Source organism: Rhipicephalus microplus, chromosome 4 (genome assembly GCF_043290135.1).
Source record: "Rhipicephalus microplus isolate Deutch F79 chromosome 4, USDA_Rmic, whole genome shotgun sequence".
NCBI classification, from domain to species: domain Eukaryota; kingdom Metazoa; phylum Arthropoda; class Arachnida; order Ixodida; family Ixodidae; genus Rhipicephalus; species Rhipicephalus microplus.
This window is the reverse complement of record NC_134703.1, coordinates 55,573,898-55,597,892: the sequence shown is the minus strand read 5'-3', so window position 1 is coordinate 55,597,892 and position 23,995 is coordinate 55,573,898. Positions and strand designations below refer to the sequence as shown.

At 41.9% G+C, this 23,995-nt stretch overlaps 1 protein-coding gene across 11 annotated transcripts in view; it reads left to right on the top strand.

Moving 5' to 3' along the window:
• Window positions 1-3,931: 3,931 nt before the first annotated feature.
• The window catches only part of LOC119171979 (SWI/SNF-related matrix-associated actin-dependent regulator of chromatin subfamily E member 1), a 45,075-nt gene continuing 25,011 nt past the window's right edge, over window positions 3,932-23,995 (top strand). For 4 of the 11 annotated variants that reach the window (XM_037422908.2, XM_037422903.2, XM_037422907.2 and 1 more), the window contains exons 1-5: window positions 3,932-4,140; window positions 4,521-4,567; window positions 5,076-5,168; window positions 7,957-8,043; window positions 12,427-12,558. In XM_037422908.2, the coding sequence (XP_037278805.2) occupies window positions 4,080-4,140; window positions 4,521-4,567; window positions 5,076-5,168; window positions 7,957-8,043; window positions 12,427-12,558 (420 nt within the window). In that variant the 5' untranslated portion in view covers window positions 3,932-4,079. The remainder of the gene's footprint in view (window positions 4,141-4,520; window positions 4,568-5,075; window positions 5,169-7,956; window positions 8,044-12,426; window positions 12,559-23,995) is intronic. The other 7 variants (XM_037422906.2, XM_037422904.2, XM_037422912.2 and 4 more) reach the window with 5 other exon arrangements.

Here is a 23,995-nt window from a genome sequence, read left to right as displayed (position 1 = left end):
GAAGTGACCGTGTGGTGGCGTCAGATTATTACCCTCTCACGTGGTTTCTTTTTGCTTGACTGCTATGGGTGGATGCGGCGCAGCCACTGGCTTTTTCCAATTTTATGCGATTACTTTCCTTCGTATTCGGTAATTTCGCATTCGTACGTGTGTTTTGGTAACGTATTACGAAAAAAAAATGCGTCGTAAAGTGTCTTATTCTTTGTTTGCCAGCGCTCGAAGGAGTGCTCGGCAGTTTCCTCTTCCTCTCCACACGTACTGCATAGTGTGTCTACCCCTTCGTATTTGGCCCGATATGTTTTGGTGCTCAACACTCCCGTCCTGGCCTGAAACAGTGGAGAACTACCCCGAGTATCATCATAAATTCTTTCCTTGGCAATTTCCTGCTTAAAAGTTCGATAGATCTCTAGTGCGGACTTCTTAATCATGCCGATTCTCCACATGTCAGTCTCCGTTTCCATCACTTTCTTCTTAACCGATAGTTCTTTTTGGTTTGGCCCCCTGCTGTTTTCTAAGTATTTATCAGTCAATTTCCTGGTTCGCTTCCTCCATTTTGTATCGACATTCTTCATGTACAAGTAGCTGAAAAACTTCCTAGCCCAACGCTCCTCCCCCATTTCTCTCAATCCCTTTTCAAATTTTATCTTGCTGCTAGCTTCCCTGTCCTCAAATGATGTCCATCCCATATCACCTTGTACTCCCTGATTTGGTGTATTCCCGTGAGCTCCTAAAGCAAGCCTACCTATTCCACGTTGCTTAATTTCTAATCTTGCTTGAACTTCTGATCTCATGCACAAGACCGCATTGCCGAACGTCAGCCCAGGAACCATGACCCCTTTCCATATTCCTCTCACAACATTATACCTATTGTGATTCCACAGTGCCCTATTTTTCATCACTGCTGCATTCCTGTTACCTTTAGTCGTCACGTATATTTCGTGTTCCCTTAGATACTCGGTCCCATTGCTTATCCATACGCCCAGATATTTGTATTTATCTGTTATCTCTAGCGTGACCTCCTGTATTCTAAGCTCACTACCTTCATTATCATTGAAAATCATGACTGCCGATTTTTCCTTACTGAATCTAAAATCTAACTTATCTCCCTCATTACCGCATATATCCATCAATCTCTGCAAATCTTCCTTGTTATCGGCCATTAGCACTATATCATCTGCGTACATTAATGCTGGTAGTGCCTGATCAATGAGTTTTCCTTGTTTGACTAAAGAGAGGTTGAAGCCCAGTCCACTTCCCTCTAATTTGGCCTCTAATCCTTGTAGGTACATCATGAATAACAAGGGTGACAGGGGACCCCTGCCTAAGCCCCCGTTTTACCTCTGAAGGCTTGGATATCTGTTTTTCCCACTTTATAGCTACCTTGTTACCTTTATAGATATCCTTTAAAAGATTAGTGACTACATGTTCCACACCTAGTGTGTCCAGTATTCCCCACAATTCCTCTTGAACCACGCTATCGTACGCTCCCTTGATATCCAAAAATGCTAGCCACAGGGGCCTGCTCCTTTTCTGCTATTTCGATGCACTGCGTCAGTGAGAACAGATTGTCTTCCAACCTCCTGTGTTTCTGAAACCCGTTCTGTAGTTTCCCCAGCACCCCCTCATCCTCTATATCCATGCCTGCAGTCTTTCCTTTATAATCTGCATTGCCAGCCTGTAGACCACTGATGTCACCGTTATAGGACGGTAGTTGTTTTTGTCAGCTTTGTCCCCATTTTCTTTATAGATCCTTTATAGCTAAGTTTCCATCCATCGGGAACTTCACCATCGATTATTAGTTTGCTCACTGCCTCTCTCAAAGCCTGCTTAGACTTCGGACCTAATGTCTTTATCAGCATAATTGGAATGCCATCTGGGCTTGTTGATGTACTACTAGGAACCCTTTTCTCAGCCCTTTCCCACTCTCGTTGTGAAAATTGAGCCATTGCACCACTTGATTCATCCTTGTCTATTGTGGTGAATAAAGCACTGCTTTGTTAAAATTTTTCTGTCAGCCTTGTTCTTATATATTCAATAGCTTCGTCCCCTTCTAGCCTAGCACCTTGGGCTGTAGTTATAAACCTCTGCTCTAGGCTCGTCTCATTTCTTAGGGAGTTTAGATGGTTCCAAACTTTCGCAGCTGCCTTTCTATCTTTTTTATGTACTTCTGCCAGCCACTGAGCTCCCTTTCTTCTAATCTTTTCTTTGATCAGAAGGGATGCATCCCTTCTACAGCTTAAAAAAGGTTTCCCATTTTCTTTCAACATCATCTGTCGGTTCACGGCGCTGCTGAGCATGTCTGTGTTCCTTAGAGGCTTCCTGACGTTTTGCTATAGCTCTCTTAACTTCCTCATCCCACCATTTTTTGGGTTTGTGTCTTCTTTTCCGGGGTGACTTGTCACGCGTCTTAGCAAGCTCTAGCTCAGTCTAATAAGATTCGTGTATGTCCACACTGTTTTATTATCCTCCATGATTACTTTCTCAATTTGTTTAGTGGCTATTTCAATTTGCCTTTCCGGATAAAAAATTTTCTGTAGTTGCTCATCTTGTCTCCTTCCCACTTTCACTGCTCTTCCAAAACTTAGCTTGATACGTTTGTGATCACTACCCAGACTTCTGGAGCCACCTTCATCTATGTGCATTCCCCTGAGCTTATCATACATCCTATGTGACATCAGTGCATAATTTATCGTCGACTGCAGCCTTTCTACCTCCCATGTTATTTGCCCTTCACACTTCTCGGTATTTTTGCAAATGATCAAATCAAGCCTCTCACACATATCCATGATCATTTTGCCTGTTGTGTCGGTATACCCATCTATATCTTCTATATGCTCATTCATGTCTCCTAGTATAATTATCTCGCACTCTCTTCCTAACTCATGAATGTCCTTTGATATACACTCTACCATTGCCTGGTTTTCCTATCTGGCCTTTGCTCCCGTCCACAAGTACCCGAAACCAAGGAGTGTCATTTGACCTGCCACTTTCCCTTTTAGCCATAAATGTTCCTTGCACTCCTGCTTGACCCTTTGCCAGTCTGTACTTTTATGAATGAATGCCCTATAATATAGAACGGAGACAGTCACTATAATATAGACTCCGTTCTATATTATAGCCCCAATACCACGCCCCTTTCTGCTGTCTTCTGTTCTATTACAATATTCCCACGCGTAATCCGGATTGTTCGGAGGTTGTTCCATGTCCCTGAGATGTGTTTCTACAAAACCGTATACCATCGGACTCTCTTCCCTTAGCTGTTCTTCCATCTCTTCCCACTTCAGCCTGTTCCTACCACCCTGCATGTTAATATACCTCATGTCTGAATTGGCTCGGCGCTCGTGGCTACGTCTATTTATGCCCCGGACTCTACCTATCTTAGATACTGGTGCCACTTTGGAATCTTATCTGTCCATACCACCTGTCAAAGAAGGCAATAGCGCAGAGCTGCCAAGCGGCGTCGAGGGGCAGAATCGAGATTGTAAAGAGAGAGGGCACTAAGGGCGCGGCGGCACTCACGCGGCAAGCACAAAAAAATAAAGGAGGCGCTGCCCTGAGTACAGCCTCCTAGATTTTTCTTGCCTGCCGGATGAGCACGAAACGCCTATCAGCTATAACGGCGCTACCTACAGAGGGTAAGGGTTTTTGTGCTTGACCTTTAAAATAAAAAATTTGGGCGTTTGCTAATTTCAGAGGCTATGCTTTGTTTTGAAGGGGTTGCCTGCTGAATGAGCGCAAAACGCCTGTCATATGTGGTGACGTCACTTATGGAAGGTTAATTGTATCTACGTTTTACGCCTTTTTAAATATTTTTTACGTTAATTTTGTTCCATATAAGCTCTAAAAACGTAAAAACCTATTTGAGGACACCCCTACTTAAGTGGCTCCACCATATTAGTTCCGACGACGGCCGCTCCCCAAGTGACCGCCGATAATGCGACAGGCAAAAGTAATCTAGGAGGCTGTGCCCTGAGTTAGCCGTGCGCGAGCTTAATCGCGCCGTCCTAAGTCGTCGGCTACCTTTTGCCAGAATGTACTACGGAGACATTAACCTTGCACCAGCGTTATAACCCGCAACAATGGCCCTTCCGCCTAACTACCGGCAAGCGCAGATGGCCGCTGCGACCCCGCCTGCACCCCGTAAGCGAAGCAACATGTCTTCCATTTTTCTTGCGCTCAGCGATCGCGGCAGTAGCCGGCACAGCGTTGTGTCGGTCTCACTGCTCTCTGTGATGCTAGCTTTCGGTTAAACGACGTCTAGGAAGGGCTTCGCTCGGGCCCGTTTATTTAGCGAGCACGATAAGCGCAGCTAGTTGCCACTCTGTCTCCACGCGCTACTTGCGATCGCCGCAGGATGCTCTTGTTTCCCGCAGGAAATGAAGGGAGGAACGAACAATGGGTGCGCAGGAAAATCGATACATATTTCTGTAGCGGCAGCCTCGTGCTTCGCGAATGTCAATTGGTGTGGCGAATTTGTGATGCCTTATTTTTTGCCTTTTATTTTTCCTTGTAATCTACAGAAAGGCCTCGGGCGCAAGGCACAACTTCGAATTCAAGCTCGCCGATGGTATGTGCTGTTGTCTCTCGTTATATTGTGAATGTATCTTCTTGTAGAAAGAGTGTTTTGTGTTAAGTTTTGAAGCTGCGCAATCAGATGAGAGAAAATAATGTTATCTTATTTGCTGTAAAGCAAGCAGTAATAATATTTGCTGCGTTGTGCTTTCAACAGAGCCGTCTTATTGTGCGCCGTTCGAGTTTTCTTCCCCTATGTGTGCTTGTCTGAAATAAAGAAGAAAAAGCACTCTGGTTTAATAATTGTACTAGTTATGTCATACGGGACCGTGATTTAATTTTCAACCATCCTCGTACGTTTTACATTTCTCATGCTGCTGGAGCGTGCATTCTTTTTATCCACTGCAGTTTTGAACACACTGTGCGCGAAAATCCCAAATAATTCTTTTTGCTTGTCACTAAAGATTAGCCCGCAGATACTAATATCCCTTCTGTTTCATGATGTTCTTCTGCTAACCGCACACACTGTTTTTACTAATGACTGAGCATCTTGCTATCTGCAGCCTTCTTCTGCCAACAGCAGCCCTTTCGTGCCATCCCCACATGGGCACCCATCATTCAATCCACTCAAGTTGGGATCACGTGGCGTTGGAGGCGTAAGTGTTATTCGTGTGTCATTCGTGAGCACACTCGCGTATTTGCCTCTCCCCTAAATGTCTGTAGCACCCCTGATTTGGCCGTGGTGTCGCTGCATAACTGTACTTGCTGACGTACAGTATTCGCAAGATGTGCAAACATCCTCTGTGATCTACTTCACCACATCACTATTTTGGTGAATATGTGTCTTCCATATCGTGGAAGAAACACTGACATCCACAAGCTAGATTCACCATCTTTTAAATGACACCTGTAGCTTTAGTGCTCAGGTGCATGTCATCACACTTACCTTAATCACTTTTCTGAAAAGAAGCCCCTCACCGTAAAACAAAGTCCATAGGTCAGTTGGCAGTGAGCATGTGTGAAAAATATGAGGCATTTGTACGATGCGAAAACAGTCTGTATTTTAAAGCAGAACCTTAAGAGCCCCCTCTCTCTCTCGCGAGGGAAAGGCACTTGAAAAGAGAAGTAGTGTGCCTGCGCTGTAAGCTCTGCTTAGAATGTCAATTACGATAGCTTGTGAATTACATTAGTCACCCAATATGCACAGCCCACAACGCATTTAAGGTGTATCAAAATCATGCACCATAATACACTCACACTGGCTTGACATGCCATGAGAACACTTCATCATTCTTCATTTGTTATTCTTAACCACTGAATGCAAACACATTCTGCATCTGCATTCTTTCGAGCTTGTAGCATCACTGCAAAAGAAATGACTCAAGGTGCGATATTCCTTCACTGCTTTTCTTTGTGGTGGCAAAAGGAAAGCCGTGCGTGCTTGAAATGGTTTCAGCCAGTGGAGCAGTTATTCAAAGCAAGAAACTCTGCTTAACCTGCGACCACTGATTCGCTGCTATGTCTACACTCCCTTTGATACATATTTGCAGCTCTCTAACATATGTCTCGCAAGCTCATGCCCTCCTTGTTTCTCACCTCAGCCTATGGTGCATGAATGTAGTGAATGAATAATGGGAAGCACTTGCATGCCCAATAACCTTAGCTGATTTGCTTTAATAGGCTTCCTATATTCTATCTCTGTGTCCTGTGTTCTCTCCACAGCAATCAAAATAGAGAGATAAAAAACATTATTAAAGTCCTGAAGGGGAAGTTCATGGTTCTGCTCCCACCTAGGGATGAAGAGGCTAGCCTCACCGCCCTTTGTGGGCCCATGATGGTGAGGTCCATGTTGGTGAGGCCCACAAAGTCGCATGGGCCTTCCGAATAGCCTCAAGTTGTAGTAGGACCGGGCTCTTGATCATGGAATGAAATTCACATTCAGAGAATTTTCTATGCTTTCCCTGTAAAGAGGAGTGCCTACCGAGCGCGTCTCAACTTTTTACTCTTTGATCTTGACAACCCCGACAAAGTGCTGAAATGACTGTAAATGGAGAGGCTGGGGTATGTTCCCATCTGAAGCATGCGAAAAGAAGTTGACTGTGGCCTAGACAACTTTTTTTCTTGTGGGGGTAGCTGCAACTAAAGGTTTAATCTACTTTGTGAACACTCTGCTTTATGAAGTTGGCCCACATATTAAAACACAAATGAAAACATAAAAGTATTGGCTGAGTGGATTTTTTTTTTAGTTTGGTGACAAATTGGGCGGTTTTGTTGTCTGTTGTCTAAGAGATTTTCCTGGTAACCTTCATTTGGAGCAGGTACAGAACACGATGGAGGCAAAAATGTTGTAGGCTCGTGTACTCACAGATTTGGGTGCACGTTAAAGAACCCCAGGTGGTCAAAATTTCCGGAGTCCTCCACTACGGCGTCTCTCATAATCAAATGGTGGTTTTGGGACGTTAAACCCCACAAATCAATCAATCAGGTACAGAACACAGACAGAACTGTCATGTACAGTGTCAGTTTTCATCAAAGGGAACACGGCGACGCCTGGCCTGTGCACTCCGGCGGCTGCTCGCAGCCCATTCAAGTGGCAGCGATAGCAACCACAGTCTCTTTTCGCGTCATCTCGCGGCATATACCAAGCATACTGCCGCTTATGTCGAAAGTCCACAGCCGTGGGCTGATTTAAAGTCATGATCTGCATAGTTATCTTGACCACCGCGGGATGTTGCCACGTGCCTGCTCGCGATCGCACCGAAAGTAAATGGCTTATTCGAAGAAGAAAAAGTGCTGAAGGTAATTATGCTCGCTGACGAAGACAAAAGAACGCATTTTTTAGCCTCCTTGTCAACCTCCTCTGTGCGTAGCTTTCAGTGCGCTAGCTGCTATGAAAGGAGACGAGAAGCGCTTGAAGAGTGCGACAAGTCCCTGTAACTCCGTATGTAATTGAATGAATCTACGAAGTTCTTCCGCGGTCGATTCGTGAGACACTAAACTCTTTTTGATAAAGCGATTCAATGATTACTTGCACTCGTGTTGCAAAGCCCCTTTAATCACGAGTGGTAATGTATCGTACAGAAGCCGGGTTTGAAGCCAGTATTTTTTTTTTAACGGTGACAAGGTTAAAAAATATTTTGTAATTTATGAAATTGTAAATCAGCCAAACAAATATAAATAAAATCTTGAATAGCTACATGCATCTAAAATTAATATGCACACTTTAATGTCCTATAAAACCTGCTTATCATTAACTAAATTAGCAATCTGCCATTCTAATAAGTCGATTGCCATACTTGTGAATACTCAGAACACCTTGTCTGATAATGTTTGTTTATTCTGTTTTGCACCGCCTGATATCTGCATGGGCAAGCATTGATGTTTCGGCTGGAGATTCCTTGGAGGATAAATTAAATTTTGCTGTTGCTTCCCATACTCGTGCAGGCCGAAAGTCGTGTGCCCAAACCACCAAAGCCACCTGATAAACCCCTGATGCCTTACATGAGGTACAGTAGAAAGGTAAGAAAAATGGTAAGGATTACAACCCCCCCAGGTTTATCATTTTTTGCTTCTTAACGTCAACATGGCACCTCTGCCTTAAGACCAGCAGTTTGCAACTCAGCCTTATGTTGTTTTCCTTCTTCCTCTCGAATAGTTTTTCTTTTTCCCACGATTGCCAGCATCTTTTGAAGAGACACTAAAGAGGAACAATGATTTGGTTTAGATTAACAAAATGCACTTTGAGAACTCTAATGCCATATGTTTCACCATCATAAGTTCATCATTAGCGGAAAAAAAATCAAAGCTTAAAGGGCCACTTACCAGGTTTGACAATTTTGAGCTGACAAGTGCAATGCGCAGACTAGGCATTCATTGTCACGTCTGCCAAAAATTGCAACGCTACGCGCCGCAGATGTGGGTCAAATTTCAAGATGAGCGCTGCTCCCCCTTCATTCTGCCGGCCCGCCCCCAGAGACTGAGGGCATGACGTGCGCGTATGAATGGCCCTACGTACACGGCAATGCAGTGACCTTGGTCCTCTATGTAGACAACTCTGCTCTGACGTTGCAAACAGTGGCATGTGACATGGCAAACATTATTTAACACGGCATGTGTAGTTTATGTAATTTGTTGCTTGAAGAGTATAATAAAGCTCTAGAAATAATGAGACGCAATAAGGCAATGTGAGCGTCTTTTTCTCCATTTTCTTCCGTGAATTGCAACGAGATGCAAGGCTAATGTGTCAGCGTTTCGCATGTGTTCGCGTACCCGCGGTCAGCGCATCGAGCAGACGACTGCTGTGGAATGCTTCTACGGGTTCCCGCACTCATTGTGCTCATCTATTCTACCACGTCTAAGCAAGCGTTTCCAAACCATCCCGCAGAAACAAACAGAAGACCACAAAATAACGCTGGTCAACAAAGCAACGCCGCTCGCTTGTTCGGGGTTTGGACTTGTTTGGGCACTTCATGCTAACGTGACCTCTTGGTCAGATGCCTGAGAGAGTGGGGAGGAGATTTGGCTTGCGAAGGCTACGCGGAGGAGCGGCAAGGGTTTCGAGCTCGCCTCCTCTCATCCTCGTTTCGCGTGACTTTAAAAAGCCCGTTTTCTCCGCTCGTGATGAAGCGATTCAAAAACTCTTTGTGGCAAATTGTTCCTCACCGGACACTCAACAACTTCCACTGTCTAACTGAAATTTGGTACGGGGCCTGGTGAGTGGCCCTTTAAAAGTTTCATTTTTAAATTTTGTGCTATAATCTTGGTGCGTGACGTAAGAAAGTTCAAAATATATTTTCGTGACATAGGCTAGATGAAATTTTCTAAACTTCGTATGCGAGAAATTACAATTCCCTTCATTTTTATCAATTTGAAGCCACGTAGGACCCAGTAGACGCCTCGAAATTTGTTTTGTCACAGTGTTTGTGCGGGAATCTCCAGGTGGCATTGCCACCCCCATTTTCTTTTCGTGCGTTTCCTCGCTTACTAAGCGTCGTTTCGTGGTATGAGTGGTGTTTTCGAGATTGTCAAGTTTTGCTTTATTAAAAAGCCAAAATTTTGTTTCCTCTTTAGTGTCCCTTTAATGTGCCATTAGTTTGAAAGTTGGATTGTGAGTGTGGTGCTGTGTTCTATTGGTAGACTGTGGAATCCTTTTGAGATTGAGCATTTTATTTATTCATTATACCTTACAGAGCCTAGTACAGCATTGAGTAAGGGGGACAAGGACAAAGTAAACACGGAAAAATACATCAGTAAATACAAAAAAAGAAATAAAGAGAAAAAAGTGTATAGTGAATAAGTTAGCAAAAAAATTATGCACTGCAATAATACACTAAAAACTGAAAAAAAAAAAACAAAAACCTGTACCTGTGTGCGTGTGTGTGTGTGTATATATATATGTATAACATATTTATACAGTGCAAAGCATGTTAAAACAGCATGTTACGGAACATCTGTCAAGAAATGTGTGGCTCGTTAAAATTATGAAATGGTTTTTGAATTTCTTTTTGTTTATAGGAACGTGTTCTTGCTGATTACCATCAACTTTGATCAAAAGGTAGCTAAATATTTCTTTTAATGAGCTCCTTGGCCACAGCAGCTTATTACTCTTGTTACTTTGATGGCTTTTGAGCTGAATGACATGATACATTATGTGAGCTATGCTGTCTTATGTCTAATAAGAAAATGCCAACATTGTAATGGTCAAACTTTAACGAGTGTTCACGCAACAGCTGATGCTTTGGAAGTGCTAAGATAATGTTACGTTTGTAGTGTGTTAGGAAAAAACTCGAGTGGAAAGATGGAAAGAATTGAAGAAATAGTTAGAAAATTTGGCCATTCTGGAGGTCAACAAGGTGCCTTGCGTTTCGTGTTTTGGCCTCTTTTTTACTCGCATGCGGATGCACGTTCCGTGAGTTGCAGACTTCTGATCGCAAGCTGAGCCTCTCACCATGTCTTCCGAAAAATGCCGAGCAAACTAGACCGTGAAATCTCATTTCTTCCTTTTTGCAGTTAAGCAAATTATTAACATGCAAGAGCTTCATCTTAGGCAAAGCTTCCTTGTGAATTCATAATTAAAACATGTCAAAATTATTTCTCTGCTGCATACATATATCTTGATCATATAATGCCATATGTTCACAAAATGTAAACAAGAAAAATGGACTGTGGTGAGAGGTAGCTGCAAAGGCTTCTGGGAAGATAGGTGTAAAACCTTGAATGACATTACTACGTACTTTGTTGAAGTTAGCTCTGCGATGCTATGTATCTACAAAACAAGTAATTTTGAAACTACCACGTTTGTTTGAGAAACAATGTATGACTGGCCTCTCTCTCCATACAAGCAATGTGTTTGCTCATTTCCCCAGCATCGACATTGCGAACATATTCGCATAGATATACCTAATGTTGTGAATAAACTTACAAAAGTAGAAATATGCAGCCACCATGGACTAAAACGTGAAACCAAAACTTGCAATATAATGACAGGTGTTTAAATTTGCTTGAAATCACTGCGTCATGTCGCTACGAAACTGGCAGCTAAAAACATGGCTTATTCTGTTGTAAGTGTTCAGAGTAAAATTTGTGCCACTATGACACGAACTGAAGGAGGTGTAAGCAAAGGTCTCTTCATTACATTGCTCCTAAATGTCACATTTAAGTCTGTGAAGACTGTACATACAGTAGACTCTCAGTAAACAGAAATCTGTTAAACAAAACTGCTGCTCAAATGGAACAAGTGCTTCGGACAAGATTGGTTTTATGCTTCTATTCTGCGCCCTTGTTCATCTCTTCGCAAACAGAACTCCTGTTAAATGGAGCCTATTTTCCTGGTCCCTTCAGGTTCTGTTCAGTGAGAGTCTACTGTATTATTATGACTGTAAAACGCATCAACCATGCATAATGCAGCCATGGGTTGTATGTCATAGCAGTACATGTAATCTGTAGACTCGAACCCATGCAGCTGTACATTGTAATGCTGCGTTTCTTGACGCAGCATGTGATGGCATCTCAATAGCATTGCAATGCACTGTAGGACTGGACATATGTGCATTTGCATAGTTGTTTTTTTGTATAGATGCCACTTGGCCTATGCTCCATTGATTGTCACAGTTGGCTCTTTTCTACCATTGTATTCATGAGCTTTATTGCGCTGAGTTGTGCTGTTCTCATTGCAGACACATGCCTCCGATCGTATTCAGGCTTTTTCTTTTTTTTCCAGAGCTTAGTAAAAACCCAACGGCAAAGCTTGCTACAATTCAAAGGAACAAATTTATAGCAGCTGTAACCTCATTAAAAACTATGAACTCAAAACACATGATCAAGCTATTTGTTCCAAGAAAAAAAAATATGAGGGCAGGGTTTGTATTTGTGCTAATATATCAGTGCTCTATGTTTGTGAAAGAGTCCTGTAAACATGGAAAAGCTGTGTCAGTAAATCAAGATGTGTCCGTACCAACTCGCTCAAGTTGCAATTCTCAGTCAGCATTAAGTAGGCTAGTAGAATATATGAAAGTAATGTCTAGCACTGGTTTGCTTGCCAACTCTTAAGAAAACCACTAGTGCTCACGCACACAACTTGTCTTCGCGTTAGAATCTTGTTTGTGAATTTGACATGCTTAATTGTGCCAGCTTAGGTAACAGGCCTTACAGTTTACCTAACTCTATTGTGGCAAAAAAAAAAGTAAGAAAAGTGCCATAGGCAATTTACGGGGAGCGGTACAGAATCGTCTCGCCCAGCATAACCAGCATATTTTGTGTATCAGTCGTCTCACTGCGAATGAGATCACGTCTCGTGTTACTCCTGCTTCCCAGAGGCCCAGAGGTTGTCTAATCGCTTTCCAAGCACCTCTCTTGTCGGTGCGATGATCTGAGAAGGGGGAGGCACGAGCTTCATTGACCTGTGATTTTTTTAAGGTGTGGGATCAGGTGAAGGCTACGAACCCTGACCTGAAGTTGTGGGAAATCGGCAAAATAATCGGTCAGATGTGGAGAGAACTGCCAGACGAGGCAAAGCAAGAGTACGTCGATGATTACGAAACCGAGAAGGTGGGAACCCGTGAACATCGTCGCCGTCATTTTGCGTGGCTGCCCTCTCCTGACCCTGCCTCTCTCTGGCCCTTCTTCTGTGTTGTCAGCTGACTGCACCATTTTCCCTACCCTACCCATTGACTCCCTCCATCTGTGTCTCGCAACACATGCTTATTTGCCTGCCTTGCTTGGCTGCACCTCCTTTTTTTTATTCTTTTAGTTTAGTGGGGTACAAGTTCACTGCAACTGGGCTGGGCTCCCCATGCTACACCATGTGCTCACATTTGGTTATGGTCATTGTCACCATGTGCTGCACCCTATGATTGTTACAAAAATGAGGCTAGGAAAAGCACGGGCAAAATTAACTGTTCGTTTCAGTCGATGGCTGGGTTGGTTGAAAGGTTGTTCAACATTTGCCACAATGGCCGCTGATGCATACACGCGAACATAAACTTCAATGAAACAAGGCCATTACAGTCGTGCTTTGCCCTTGTGATGCACAGAATGTGGTTTTGGCATCAATCCATTGTCTTTTCCTTTGCTTACATTTTTTTCTACATTAAAGCTGAAAGAAACTGTTAATTTCCTCCTGTGCTTTAGTGGGCTTCATGCAATTTTCACTAACAAAGAAATTGAGCCCCTGGTTTCCCCTTGTTCTTCGCATCCGTAACTGCACTTCATAAAACATTAACCTTCCATATTCTGATTCACCCCTGTGTAATAATGAGAGTGTTAATTGTTGGCGTCATGCTTTCGATGTATGAAATGCCTCTTTACTGCTGCTACTACTTTCAGATATGAGTGTTAGAAGAGTTAACCTGTGCAGTCAGTTACAAGCCGAGAATGTGGGTTGGCTTTCCACGAAAACGGGCTGCATCTGATTCCCGTTCTACCGTACATATGGAAATGAAAAACAGTTTCTTGTATAGAGTGTTGATAACTTGTGAATTTTCGGAAATGAAAAGTTGGAGTTCACTGCAGTTAGTGTAGCCGTGGAGATCAGGTGCAAAGAAACTACAGGTAACGACAGAAACATGCGCACCTTTGATCAGGGACAACATTCAAAGAATGTTGAAAAAGAGGGTGTTTAGTTTTCACTTGCCATGGATGTATCTTTCCTTCCCAATAACTAACAAGTGTGGTACACCTTCTGTAGTCTAGAAGGTGTACCGCACACGCAAAGATCGAGCTAATGCACACATGAACATGGGTGTGTAGTGCAGCACAAACCAACTTGGGTGGGGTGCGAGTGGTCCATATCATTACCGCACTTGAAAAAGGGATCGGCATAGAAAAGGAATGGCTCTTATATGCCGGTGCATGTGCAAGCATTCTTTTTTGGCAGCGTCTCGTGCGCCGCGCGGCGCTCCAGCCATCCCCACACAGAACTGGCTGCTGCGCCGCACGGAAGTGACGTCACTTTAAAAAAATTAACGTAAAGCTATTTAATAGTGCAAATAATTACTTTATAATGCAATAAACTTACAAAATTGTCATTAAACAAGTGTGTAACGTGTTTTTTATAGTGCATAAATTAATTATTAACGCATTGAATAAAAATATTTGTTTTTGTATACTGTTTTTGTAATATTAGTATATATTGCTCAATTTAACAACCTAATAAATTATTTGTTGGTTTATAAGTATTATTAAAAGGAAAATAAGTTGATTGTTTGTTCTGTGCTCGAGGGTGCAGCGGGTTTGCCCCTGGTTTCGGTTTGGAGCGTATTTTGATCCTACGACTACCCTAATACAGTACATGTGTACAGTATTGTACACATACAGTACACATACGTACAGTATCGCACACAATATTGTACAGTACATGTGTACGTTCTACATCGCAATGTGCCATGTCAACAGCATTCGCCAAACAGGGTGTGATAAATCTGCATTGCAACGTCAACAGAGTGTTTCTTTGATAGACCGAGAGGAAATCGGTGGTCTGGCGTCAAATTAATGTGCATCCTTGCCTGTCGACAGAGTGTTTCTTTTGTAGACAGAGAGGAAATCGGTGGTCTGGTGTCAAATTAATGGGCATGCTTGCCTTTCGTTCGCGAAATCTATGCGTCCAGTGACGCTGTTCTGGTACCACGTCTACTGCAACACGTTTTTCTGTCATCAGAGCCTCAATAAATAGCGTGAACAGCATTGCTTACCCAGTGGCGGAGGAAACGATGCAGTCAGTTGCATCGTTTTCGCTTACGGGCCTGGAGTTTTGTGTGTCCTTGTACGTCTCGGCAAGAAAGTGCATCGATTGTTGAACAAGCGTATAAATGTCCTATTCTGCGAGGATAATCAAACATACGAAATCAAAGGAGGCGGCATTCAGGAAGATCAGTCCAATATGTGCTTAGGAGAAACTTGTTAACTTGTGTCGCAGACAGTACATTGTTGTTATTGATTTCAGCAGTGCTCTGAGGGACGAGGATCTTTCAGTGCGCTGCTAAAATCAAGAATGCGATCCAACTTGCGTATGCAATTTTCAGTTTTCATGCAGCACATTATTGATCGCCTTATATGAAAAAGTTAACAAAAAGTCATTTATGTACGTGCTATGCATGCCACGTTAAGCTTCTGTGCTAACTATACCCTTGCACTGGATATTAAAATGTTTACATGCTTACACTCTGAGGAAGAGATGGTCCGCTTATTTCTTTTAAACAAATCTGGAATGTTGGCCATGTTGTCGCTTGTGCCTCTAGACCAGGTAGTCGTGTCTGGACCACCAAGCAAACCAGCTTGACCTTCCTCATGCCCAGGGTTACACATCTTAATTCATGCGGCTACGATGTACTGCTGCACTTCCACTAAGCATGAGTTGAATATGTTCGCAAATAGACTGCCATATAAAGCACTTGCAGGTGCTCTTCGGTTTTCTTTTTTAGCGTGTTATAGTGCAGCGATTGGTTCGCAGGTAGGACTTGCAAACCTTGTACAGCTATGGACAGGGCTGACTATTGTAGCTTCGTATGCATGTAGAAACCTTTTCCAAGTAGAAAGGTTATTATCATCAACATAAGAGAAAGGTATACAAGCTGTTTTCATGTTTTCATCCAACCTTTCTTCACAAATGAGATAAAGATGACTAACCCATTACTACTTGAATTACCAGCCATACTGTACAGGTTGCCATCAATTTAATTAATACAACACCCAACATTAAAACCACACTAATTCATTAATTTCACCTGTGACGACAATGTTAGTACAGTCAGCATTAGGCCGGCAATCGTGGCACTGCACGAGAGCCTCTTTTACTGTTGCCTATAGCAGCTAGATTACAAAAGCACTACAATTTTGTCGAAAAACTCACATGATCTACGAAGTCTTCACGTCTCGCTATTGAGGTGACCAGGGCATGGTTGGAAGTGCTGCGATCATATGTCTGACTAAGGAGCTGAAGTGCTTGCTTCATGTGTGATGCCTGTATTGCGTTGATTTGCTTGCATCGGATCCATGCATTCATTGTTCACGATGACCTAAACTGATACGACACATGCATTTTAATCTCTCATAACATAGACAGATTAAGAGATGCCCTTCTTGGCTACTTAGTTCATAACTGAAGCTCAACAGTGGCAGGACAAAAACATGTGGGTCTAAAGGACCGGGCAAAATCCTCCTGACCTTATATGATGGTCTACTGACAAATTTTGTCGCCTCCTCACCTACGCCAAATTTAGTGTTAGTTATAAACGTTCGGCGATTTTAAACTTCCAGGCTTCAGTTTTGTCACTTTATCTATCTTGGCTAGTGATAAGGTAGCCCATGCCTTACTATAAAAGCTTGTTAAGACTTTCGCCTAACTCAGTTTATCACGAAGCCTATACAAATTGTAGGTTCTGATTTTGATGAGATAAACCTTGAAACTTCTTTTTCTGAGAGCCTTTTAGCTCTATGTTCTCCCCATTTTTTTAAACAAAATTAGACGCCGATCAAAACTACCCGAACTCATGATATGACACATACCTGTTACAAAAGTACGGTGTAGTAAATGTGCATTTTTGCCTCAAAGAGCCAATAAAAAGAAGAAACAAAAATGTCTGTGTAGGTCTACACTGTACCCTATTAATCCTTGGGAATTCAACAGCAAGTGATATGGATTACAGAAAAATGCTCAAAGCCTCAAGCCGTCAGTTGAGGTGCTGTGCACTATCATCATCAGCCTGACTACGTCCACTGCAGGACAAAGGCCTCTCCCATGTTTCGCCAGTTAACTCGATCCTGTGCTTGCTGCTGCCACTTTACACCCACAAACTTCTTGATCTCATCTGCCCACCTAACTTTCTGTCTCCCCCTAACTCTCATGCCTTCTCTGGGAATCCAGTTAGTTACCCTTAACGACCAGCAATTGTCCTGTCTATGCACTACATGCCCAGCCCATGTCCATTTCCTCTTCTTGATTTCAACTATGATATGCTTAACCCCGTTTTGTTCCCTGATCCACTCTGCTCTCTTTTTGTCTCTTAAAGTTACACCTACCATTTTTCTTTCCATTGCTCGCTGCATCATCCTCTATTCAAGCTGAACCCTCTTTGTAAGTCTCCAGGTTTCCGCTCCGTAGCTAAGTACCAGCAAGTTAAAGCTGTTATATATCTTCTTCTTGAGGGATAGTGGCAATCTACCTGTCATAACATGAGAGTGCTTGCCAAATGTGCTCCACCCCATTCTTATTCTTCTAGTTACTTCAATCTCTTGGTTCGGCTCCGTGGTTATTACCTGCACTAAGTAGACATAGTCTTTTACTAAAAACTCGCGCTCAGCTTGACGACTTAACCCCTCGCCGCAGAACTGCCCGCCTTTCGCTTCTCCACAAGCTCTATCATCACCCATACCTTCACCGCATTTTCGAAGCACCAACAGTCATCTTTCCACGCACAGACCATATCTTCAAGATAAAATGTATAACTTGTCACTCAGCTCATTACGCTAATTCCTTCATTCCCCGAACAATAGTTGCATGGAATAGCTTGCCATCCCACATTGCCACTCAAGCAGATTTCCCAACATTTAACGAACTTTTACTCAACATTTCCGATTAGATATCCACCGCGCGTACTCTCATTAAGCTTCTTCATATGTACATCAGTGTTTATTTTTCTTGTTATCACGTGTTAATGTTTTTCACGACCATTGTACACGCTTGATTTGTATTATTTATGTGTTAATTACGAACTTTTGTATCTTAAGATCATGCCATCATTTTAGTTTTTTTTCCTTGTATACTGTATTTGTTAGTGCCCTTAATTTATGTTTCCAGTATTCAATATTTCATCTCAACTTAATTTTTCGTTTTTTCATAGTATCTGATTTTGGTTGTTGTTGTTGCTTTTTGTATTTAGCTCGCTTTCATTATTTTGTTTAATCTTGTTTTTAGACTGTATAAGCGTACAAAAATTTGTTTCATGTGTCCGTTCCCCTATGTAATACCCCTTCGGGGGCCTTTAGGGGTATTATGAAATAAAAATAAATAAACAACTTGAAGTGCACTATTAACTATCTTGAAGCACTGCTCTCTTCCGAGGTTGTTGTACATTACTTTCGTTTTCTGCAGATCAATTCTAAGACCCACCTTTCTGCTCTCCTTGTCTAATTCTTTAATCATGAGTTGGAATTAGTCCCCTGAGTTACTCAGCAATGAAATGTCATCGGCGAAGCGCAGGTTACTAAGGTATTCTCTATTAACTCTTATCCCTAACTGTTCCCATTCTAGGCCTCTGAAAACCTCCTGTAAGCACGTGGTAAATAGCATTGGGGAGATTTTATCCCCCTGCCTTACACCCTTCTTGATTGGTATTCTGTTGCTTTCTTTATGAAGCATTAGGACAGCAGTTGATCCCCTGTAGATGTACTCCAGGATCTTTGTATATGCTTCATCGACGCTCTGATTCCGCAGTGTCTGCATGACTGATGATATTTCTACTGAATAAAACGCCTTCTCGTAATCTATGAAGGATATGAATAGTGGTTGGTTATATTCTGAGCATTTCTCTATTATTTGATTGATAGTATGAATGTGGTCGATTGTTGAGTATCCTGTTCGAAATCCTGCTTGTTCCTTTGGTTGATCGAATTCTAATGTTTTAATAACTCTGTTAGCAAGTACCTTTGTAAATAACTTGTATACTACGGACAGCAACCTGGTCGGCCTGTAATTCTTTTAGTCCTTGTCATCTCCTTTCTTATGTATTAAGATGATGTTAGCATTCTTCCAAGACTCTGGTACCCTTCCCGTCAGGAGACACCTCGTAAATAGGATGGCTAGTTTTTCTAACACAATTTGTTCTCCATCTTTCAGCAGATCTGATGTTACCTAATCCTCACCAGCAGCTTTGCCTCTTTGCATGCTCTCCAAAGCTTTTCTGACTCCTTCTATCATTACTAGTGGGGTGTCATCTGGGTTACTGCAAGTTCTTATAGTATTAAGGTCGAGGTTGTCCTGACTACTGTACAGATCTCTGTAAAACTCCTCCGTTACTTTAACTATCCTATCCATATTGGTAGTTATTTTGCCTTCTTTGTCCCTTAGTGCATATATCCAATTTTTCCCTATTCCAAGTTTCCTCTTCACTGTTTTGACGCTTCCTCCATTTTTCAGAACATGTTCAATTCCCTCCATGTTATACCTTCTTACATCGAATACCTTACGCCTATTAATCAACTTCGAAAGTTCTGCCAGTTCTATTTTGTCTGTTGTACTTGAGACTTTCATGCTTTGACGCTCTTTAATGAGGTTATTCATCTCCTGGGACAGCTTGGCAGTTTCCTGTCTAAGTACCGTACCTCCAACTTCCACTGCACACTCCATAATGATACTCTTCAGATTATTATTCATTGCGTCAACGCTAAGGCTGGTTTCCTCGATAAGAGCCGAGCACCTGTTCTGAAGGGAGACTCTCAATTCCTCTACTTTCCCTCACAGTGCTAGCTAATTGATTGGCTTCTTGCGTATCAGTTTTGTCGTTTCTTCTTCAAGTCTAGGTGAAATCGTGACCGTACCATTCTATGGTCACTGCATCACACCCTGCCAACCACTTCCACATCCTGCACGATGCCTGGGTGTGCACTCATTATAAAGTCTATTCCGTTCTTACTTTCCCCATTAGGGCTCCTCCATGTCCACTTACGGTTTCCTCGTTTTTGGTAGAAGGTATTCAAAATACGTAAATTATTGCGTTCTGCAAATTCTACTAGTAGCTCTCCTTCGGCATTTCTAGTACCGATGCCATAATCTCCTACTGCCTGGTCTCCAGCCTATCTTTGCATTAAAATCTGCCATCAGTATAGTATAGTGTGTTTTTACCTTACTCATTGCTGATTCCACGTCCGTCTTCATAGAAGCTTTCAACTGATGCGTCATCGTGGCTGGATGTAGGCGCGTAAGGTTGTATCCTTCATCTTGTATCTCTTATTGAGTTTAATTACGATACCTACCACCCTTTCATTAATGCTATAGTATTCCTATATGTTGCCAGCTATGTTTCTGTGAATTAGGAACCCCACTCCCAGTTCTCTTCTGTCAGCCAAGCCTCGATAACAAAGGAGGTGCCCATTCTGTAGCACCGTATAGGCCTCATCTATCCTCCTAACCTCACTGAGTTTTATTATATCCCATTTTACACCCTCTAGCTCCTCGAGTAGTACAGCTAGGCTTCCCTCACTAGATAAGGTTCTAGTGTTAAACGTTGCCAAGTTCAGGTTCCAATGGTGGCCTGTCTGGATCCAGAGATTCTTAGCACCCTCTGTTGCATTGCAGATCTGACCGCCGCTGGGGTCAGTTGCTTCGCAGCTGCTGGGGACTGAGGGCTGTGAGTTATTTGACGTATGCATGTGGGAGGTAGTGGCCAGATACTGCACCCGGGTGGCCAATCCATCTCTGGTGAGAACCCCCCCCCCCCCTTAGCTCGGGTCCGTGGTGTCACTACACACTAAACGCCTGCTTATGCAGACGCCCCTGCGTGTCCACTGTGCTATGTAATAAACCCTGGAGATTTTGGAATGTAATATAAGCCGCATTTATATCCTGATCCATCTGAACATTGACTAGCTGAATGGCGTCTATTCTGCCTATCTTATTATAAAAGCGTTCTCATCTGTTTTCACTCTTGAAATGGTTACTCCTTTTCGAATCTTTAGTTCATTTCATGATTTCTCTATTCTATGCAATAAATTTGTAGTCGTCAGTAAAGATGGTATTTTTTCTTTATTTAGAAACAATAAAAATGCTGCAAGTATAGATCTCCTTGTTTTTAGGCCCCGCCACGGTGGTCTAGTGGCTAAGGTACTCGGCTGCTGACCCACAGGTCGCGGGATCAAATCCCGGCTGTGGCGGCTGCATTTCCGATGGAGGCGGAAATGTTGTAGGCCCGTGTGCTCAGATTTGGGTGCACGTTAAAGAACCCCAGGTGGTCGAAATTTCCGGAGCCCTCCACTACGGCGTCTCTCATAATCATATGGTGGTTTTGGGACGTTAAACCCCACAAATCAACCAATCAATCCTTGTTTTTAGCCACGATATATTAAAATATATTTTGAAGCATTTTTGAAGCCTTTACTGCACTTTTTTTATTGATCATTATCCTTTTGCTGCATTCCTCATCACTGGTGTGAAGCCAAGTTATGCAATGTTCTAATCAGGCACCTGCCCTGATTCTCTAAACTACAGACTCATTTCTTTCACTTACACTTTTTCCAAGCTCCTCGAAGGCATCATTCAAACTCAAATAAATAATTATTTCAAAGATTACATCATGTTTAATTAGCACAGTTTCTGTAAGGAATTTCCTTGTGATCATCAGCTGACATAATTTACTCATGGCTTATTAATAGACACTGGCTTTCAAGTTGAAACCTTGTTTCCCAGTTTTTGCGGTGCACTGATTGGGTCTCCGACCATAGGCCTGTATTCACTAACCATCCTCGGTGTTACCTCAAGTTTTTGTTATCGGTTGTAAGCCTTTATTGCCCTTGATGTACAAAGTTGGCCAGTATTCGTGAACCAGTCTTGTTGTAGTTTTTTACCTCCTTACCATTTTTGTGCCTTTATAACACAAGTAGAGGGTAAGAAAGCTTGAGGAGAACTCGAGGAAAGGCCAAGGTTGGTTTGTGAATACGGGCCATAGACTCTGTAGTTAACACAACTGAACATTCACACACACATCTTAGTATACAAGGGTTCCTCTGATATCACAGTCAATTCACCTCTGTTAATGGCTCTTACTCTTCGACAGCTCAAGTAACATTCGGCACTCCGCAGGGAAGTTTCCTTGGTCCCCTGTTCTTTTCTAATATTTGTTAATGATTTGCCTGAATGTATTTTTTCTCAAACTAGACTTTTTCACTGATGACCTCATTTGTAGTGTACTGAGCCATGAAAAGTAACTCTGGCTATCAGTTATTATAAAGCAACCTCTGTTCAATTACAACTTGGTGCTCATCATGGCTACATTTCTAAATAAGTGTAAGGCTCAACTTGTCACGTTTACAAAAAGTTTTATGCTGCTTTCTGAACTTCACATACTCCAAATACATAAATGTTGATTCAGCTTGCACTGACATCTATTTAAATGTTCATTCTATGTTTGACCTGACATGGAGCCGTCATACCTATTTCGCTTTGTAGTTGCCACTACCTCTCTGCCTCTCAAATTGTAATCTACAACATGCTCCTGCACAGGTGCTTAATCTCACCCACTTTACTTTAATTCATCCTAAAATATAGAGTATACTTCGTAGATGTGGCACCTGAATTAGGCCTACATCATAGGTAACATCGATCTCTCCAAAAAAATGTAACAGATTTTTTTTTTTTCTGATTACTACCATTTCATTGGTGTGTCAGTCCTAAAGGCTTGTGCTGGTCTTGATAACCTTTACCATCATTGTACACTAGTTTGTTTACCTCTTTTTTATAAAATATACTGCCACTCATTACTTCATTTTTTTTCCAATCATATTTCCACATCACCATCGTCCTTTCAAAATTAAACACATAGCTTGCTGTACTTCCATCTTTGCTAAATCATTCATCCCTAAAACCATTATCGAGTTGAACTGGCTGCCTCCTTATATTACAACTAAAATTAATACACTTAAATTTAATAAACTTATTAAAAATATTACCCATTTGTAGGCTGTCTCACTAGAGCTTTTCTATTTTCAGAATTGCATTTTTGTATATTTTGTTTGTTATGTCACACTTTTTTAGGTGTTTGATGAGTATTGTTGTTCTGCTGTTTATTGATGCTATAGCCTATCTGTTTTTCCCTCCTCTTTATGTAATATATCCCTACAAGTAAGGGCCTTGAGGCATTTCTTGCAAGAAAATCAGTAAATGACAATTCTAATGTACCAAAGTCTCCTTCCCTTTTAAATGAAACCGCTTTATGAATTTTTAGGCTGGTTAGTCATTATCAATAAAGTTTGTGAATGTCTTTTTTATGCCATTTCTAAGCCTGAAGAAAAAAATAGCAAGAAAATACTTTAGCCACAAAAAAATCATTTTTTATTCAAGAGAAGCATTTGCATGTATAGGCTGGTGCACATGTATGCACTTATATTTTCAGAGGTGGTGCCGCTTCAGTGGCTCATACAGTACTCGCCTACTCACCCAATAGATGCAGCTTTGATTAATCCAGGCACCATGGTTGCATTTCTGTAGAAGTGAAATCCTAGAGAACCACGTCAGGTGGAATACTAGGGCACAATAAAGAACCCAATGGGGTTCAAATTGTCTGGAGCCTTCCAATACACTGTCTCGAAAAGGTCGTACTACTTTGTTAAAGTCTGTAACCTAAATTTAGAGGCAAAACTCTAAAGTAAATGATAACAGTACACTGATGAAGTCATGCAATAAAAGTTTGGACACAGCATGGTAGAGTTGACGTGTCAGAATTAATGGTGTGAAAGTATTTGAAAAGGGCAAGTAATATTGTGCAGTACCATTCAATTTGGTTTTTTGTTTGAATAACTCTAGGGGAATATTTTTTGATTGTTTAAAATTACAGCAAAATCTCAATAGTATCAAACAAACACGAGATAAAGGTATGATAAATATAATCCAAAAGGCCAGAATTTGTTAGATATAGACAGCAATCACTTATACTTTTTAAGGAGAGTCACCAGATATTTTAGGCCCATGGCAAAGTAGCTCGAGTGCGTTACATGCCACAAAAGTGCTACTGACATTCTTTTGGGCCCCAAATCTGAACGAAACATCGTAAATAGTGTAGTGCACATGTGTGAGTGTATGTGTTATGTGTTTATCACTGCATATATCATAGTTATCACCCAGTATCTGGAGTAACATGTCAGGCGAAAAGCCAGACAAACATCTACAACTCTCCACTAAAATGATACTCACTCTTCAACAGCTTTTTGCAAAATCTGGCTAAAAAATCACCAAATTTTTCTTTGTGTTTAAAACTTGCTCTGCTTGCTAATTTCTGTAGAC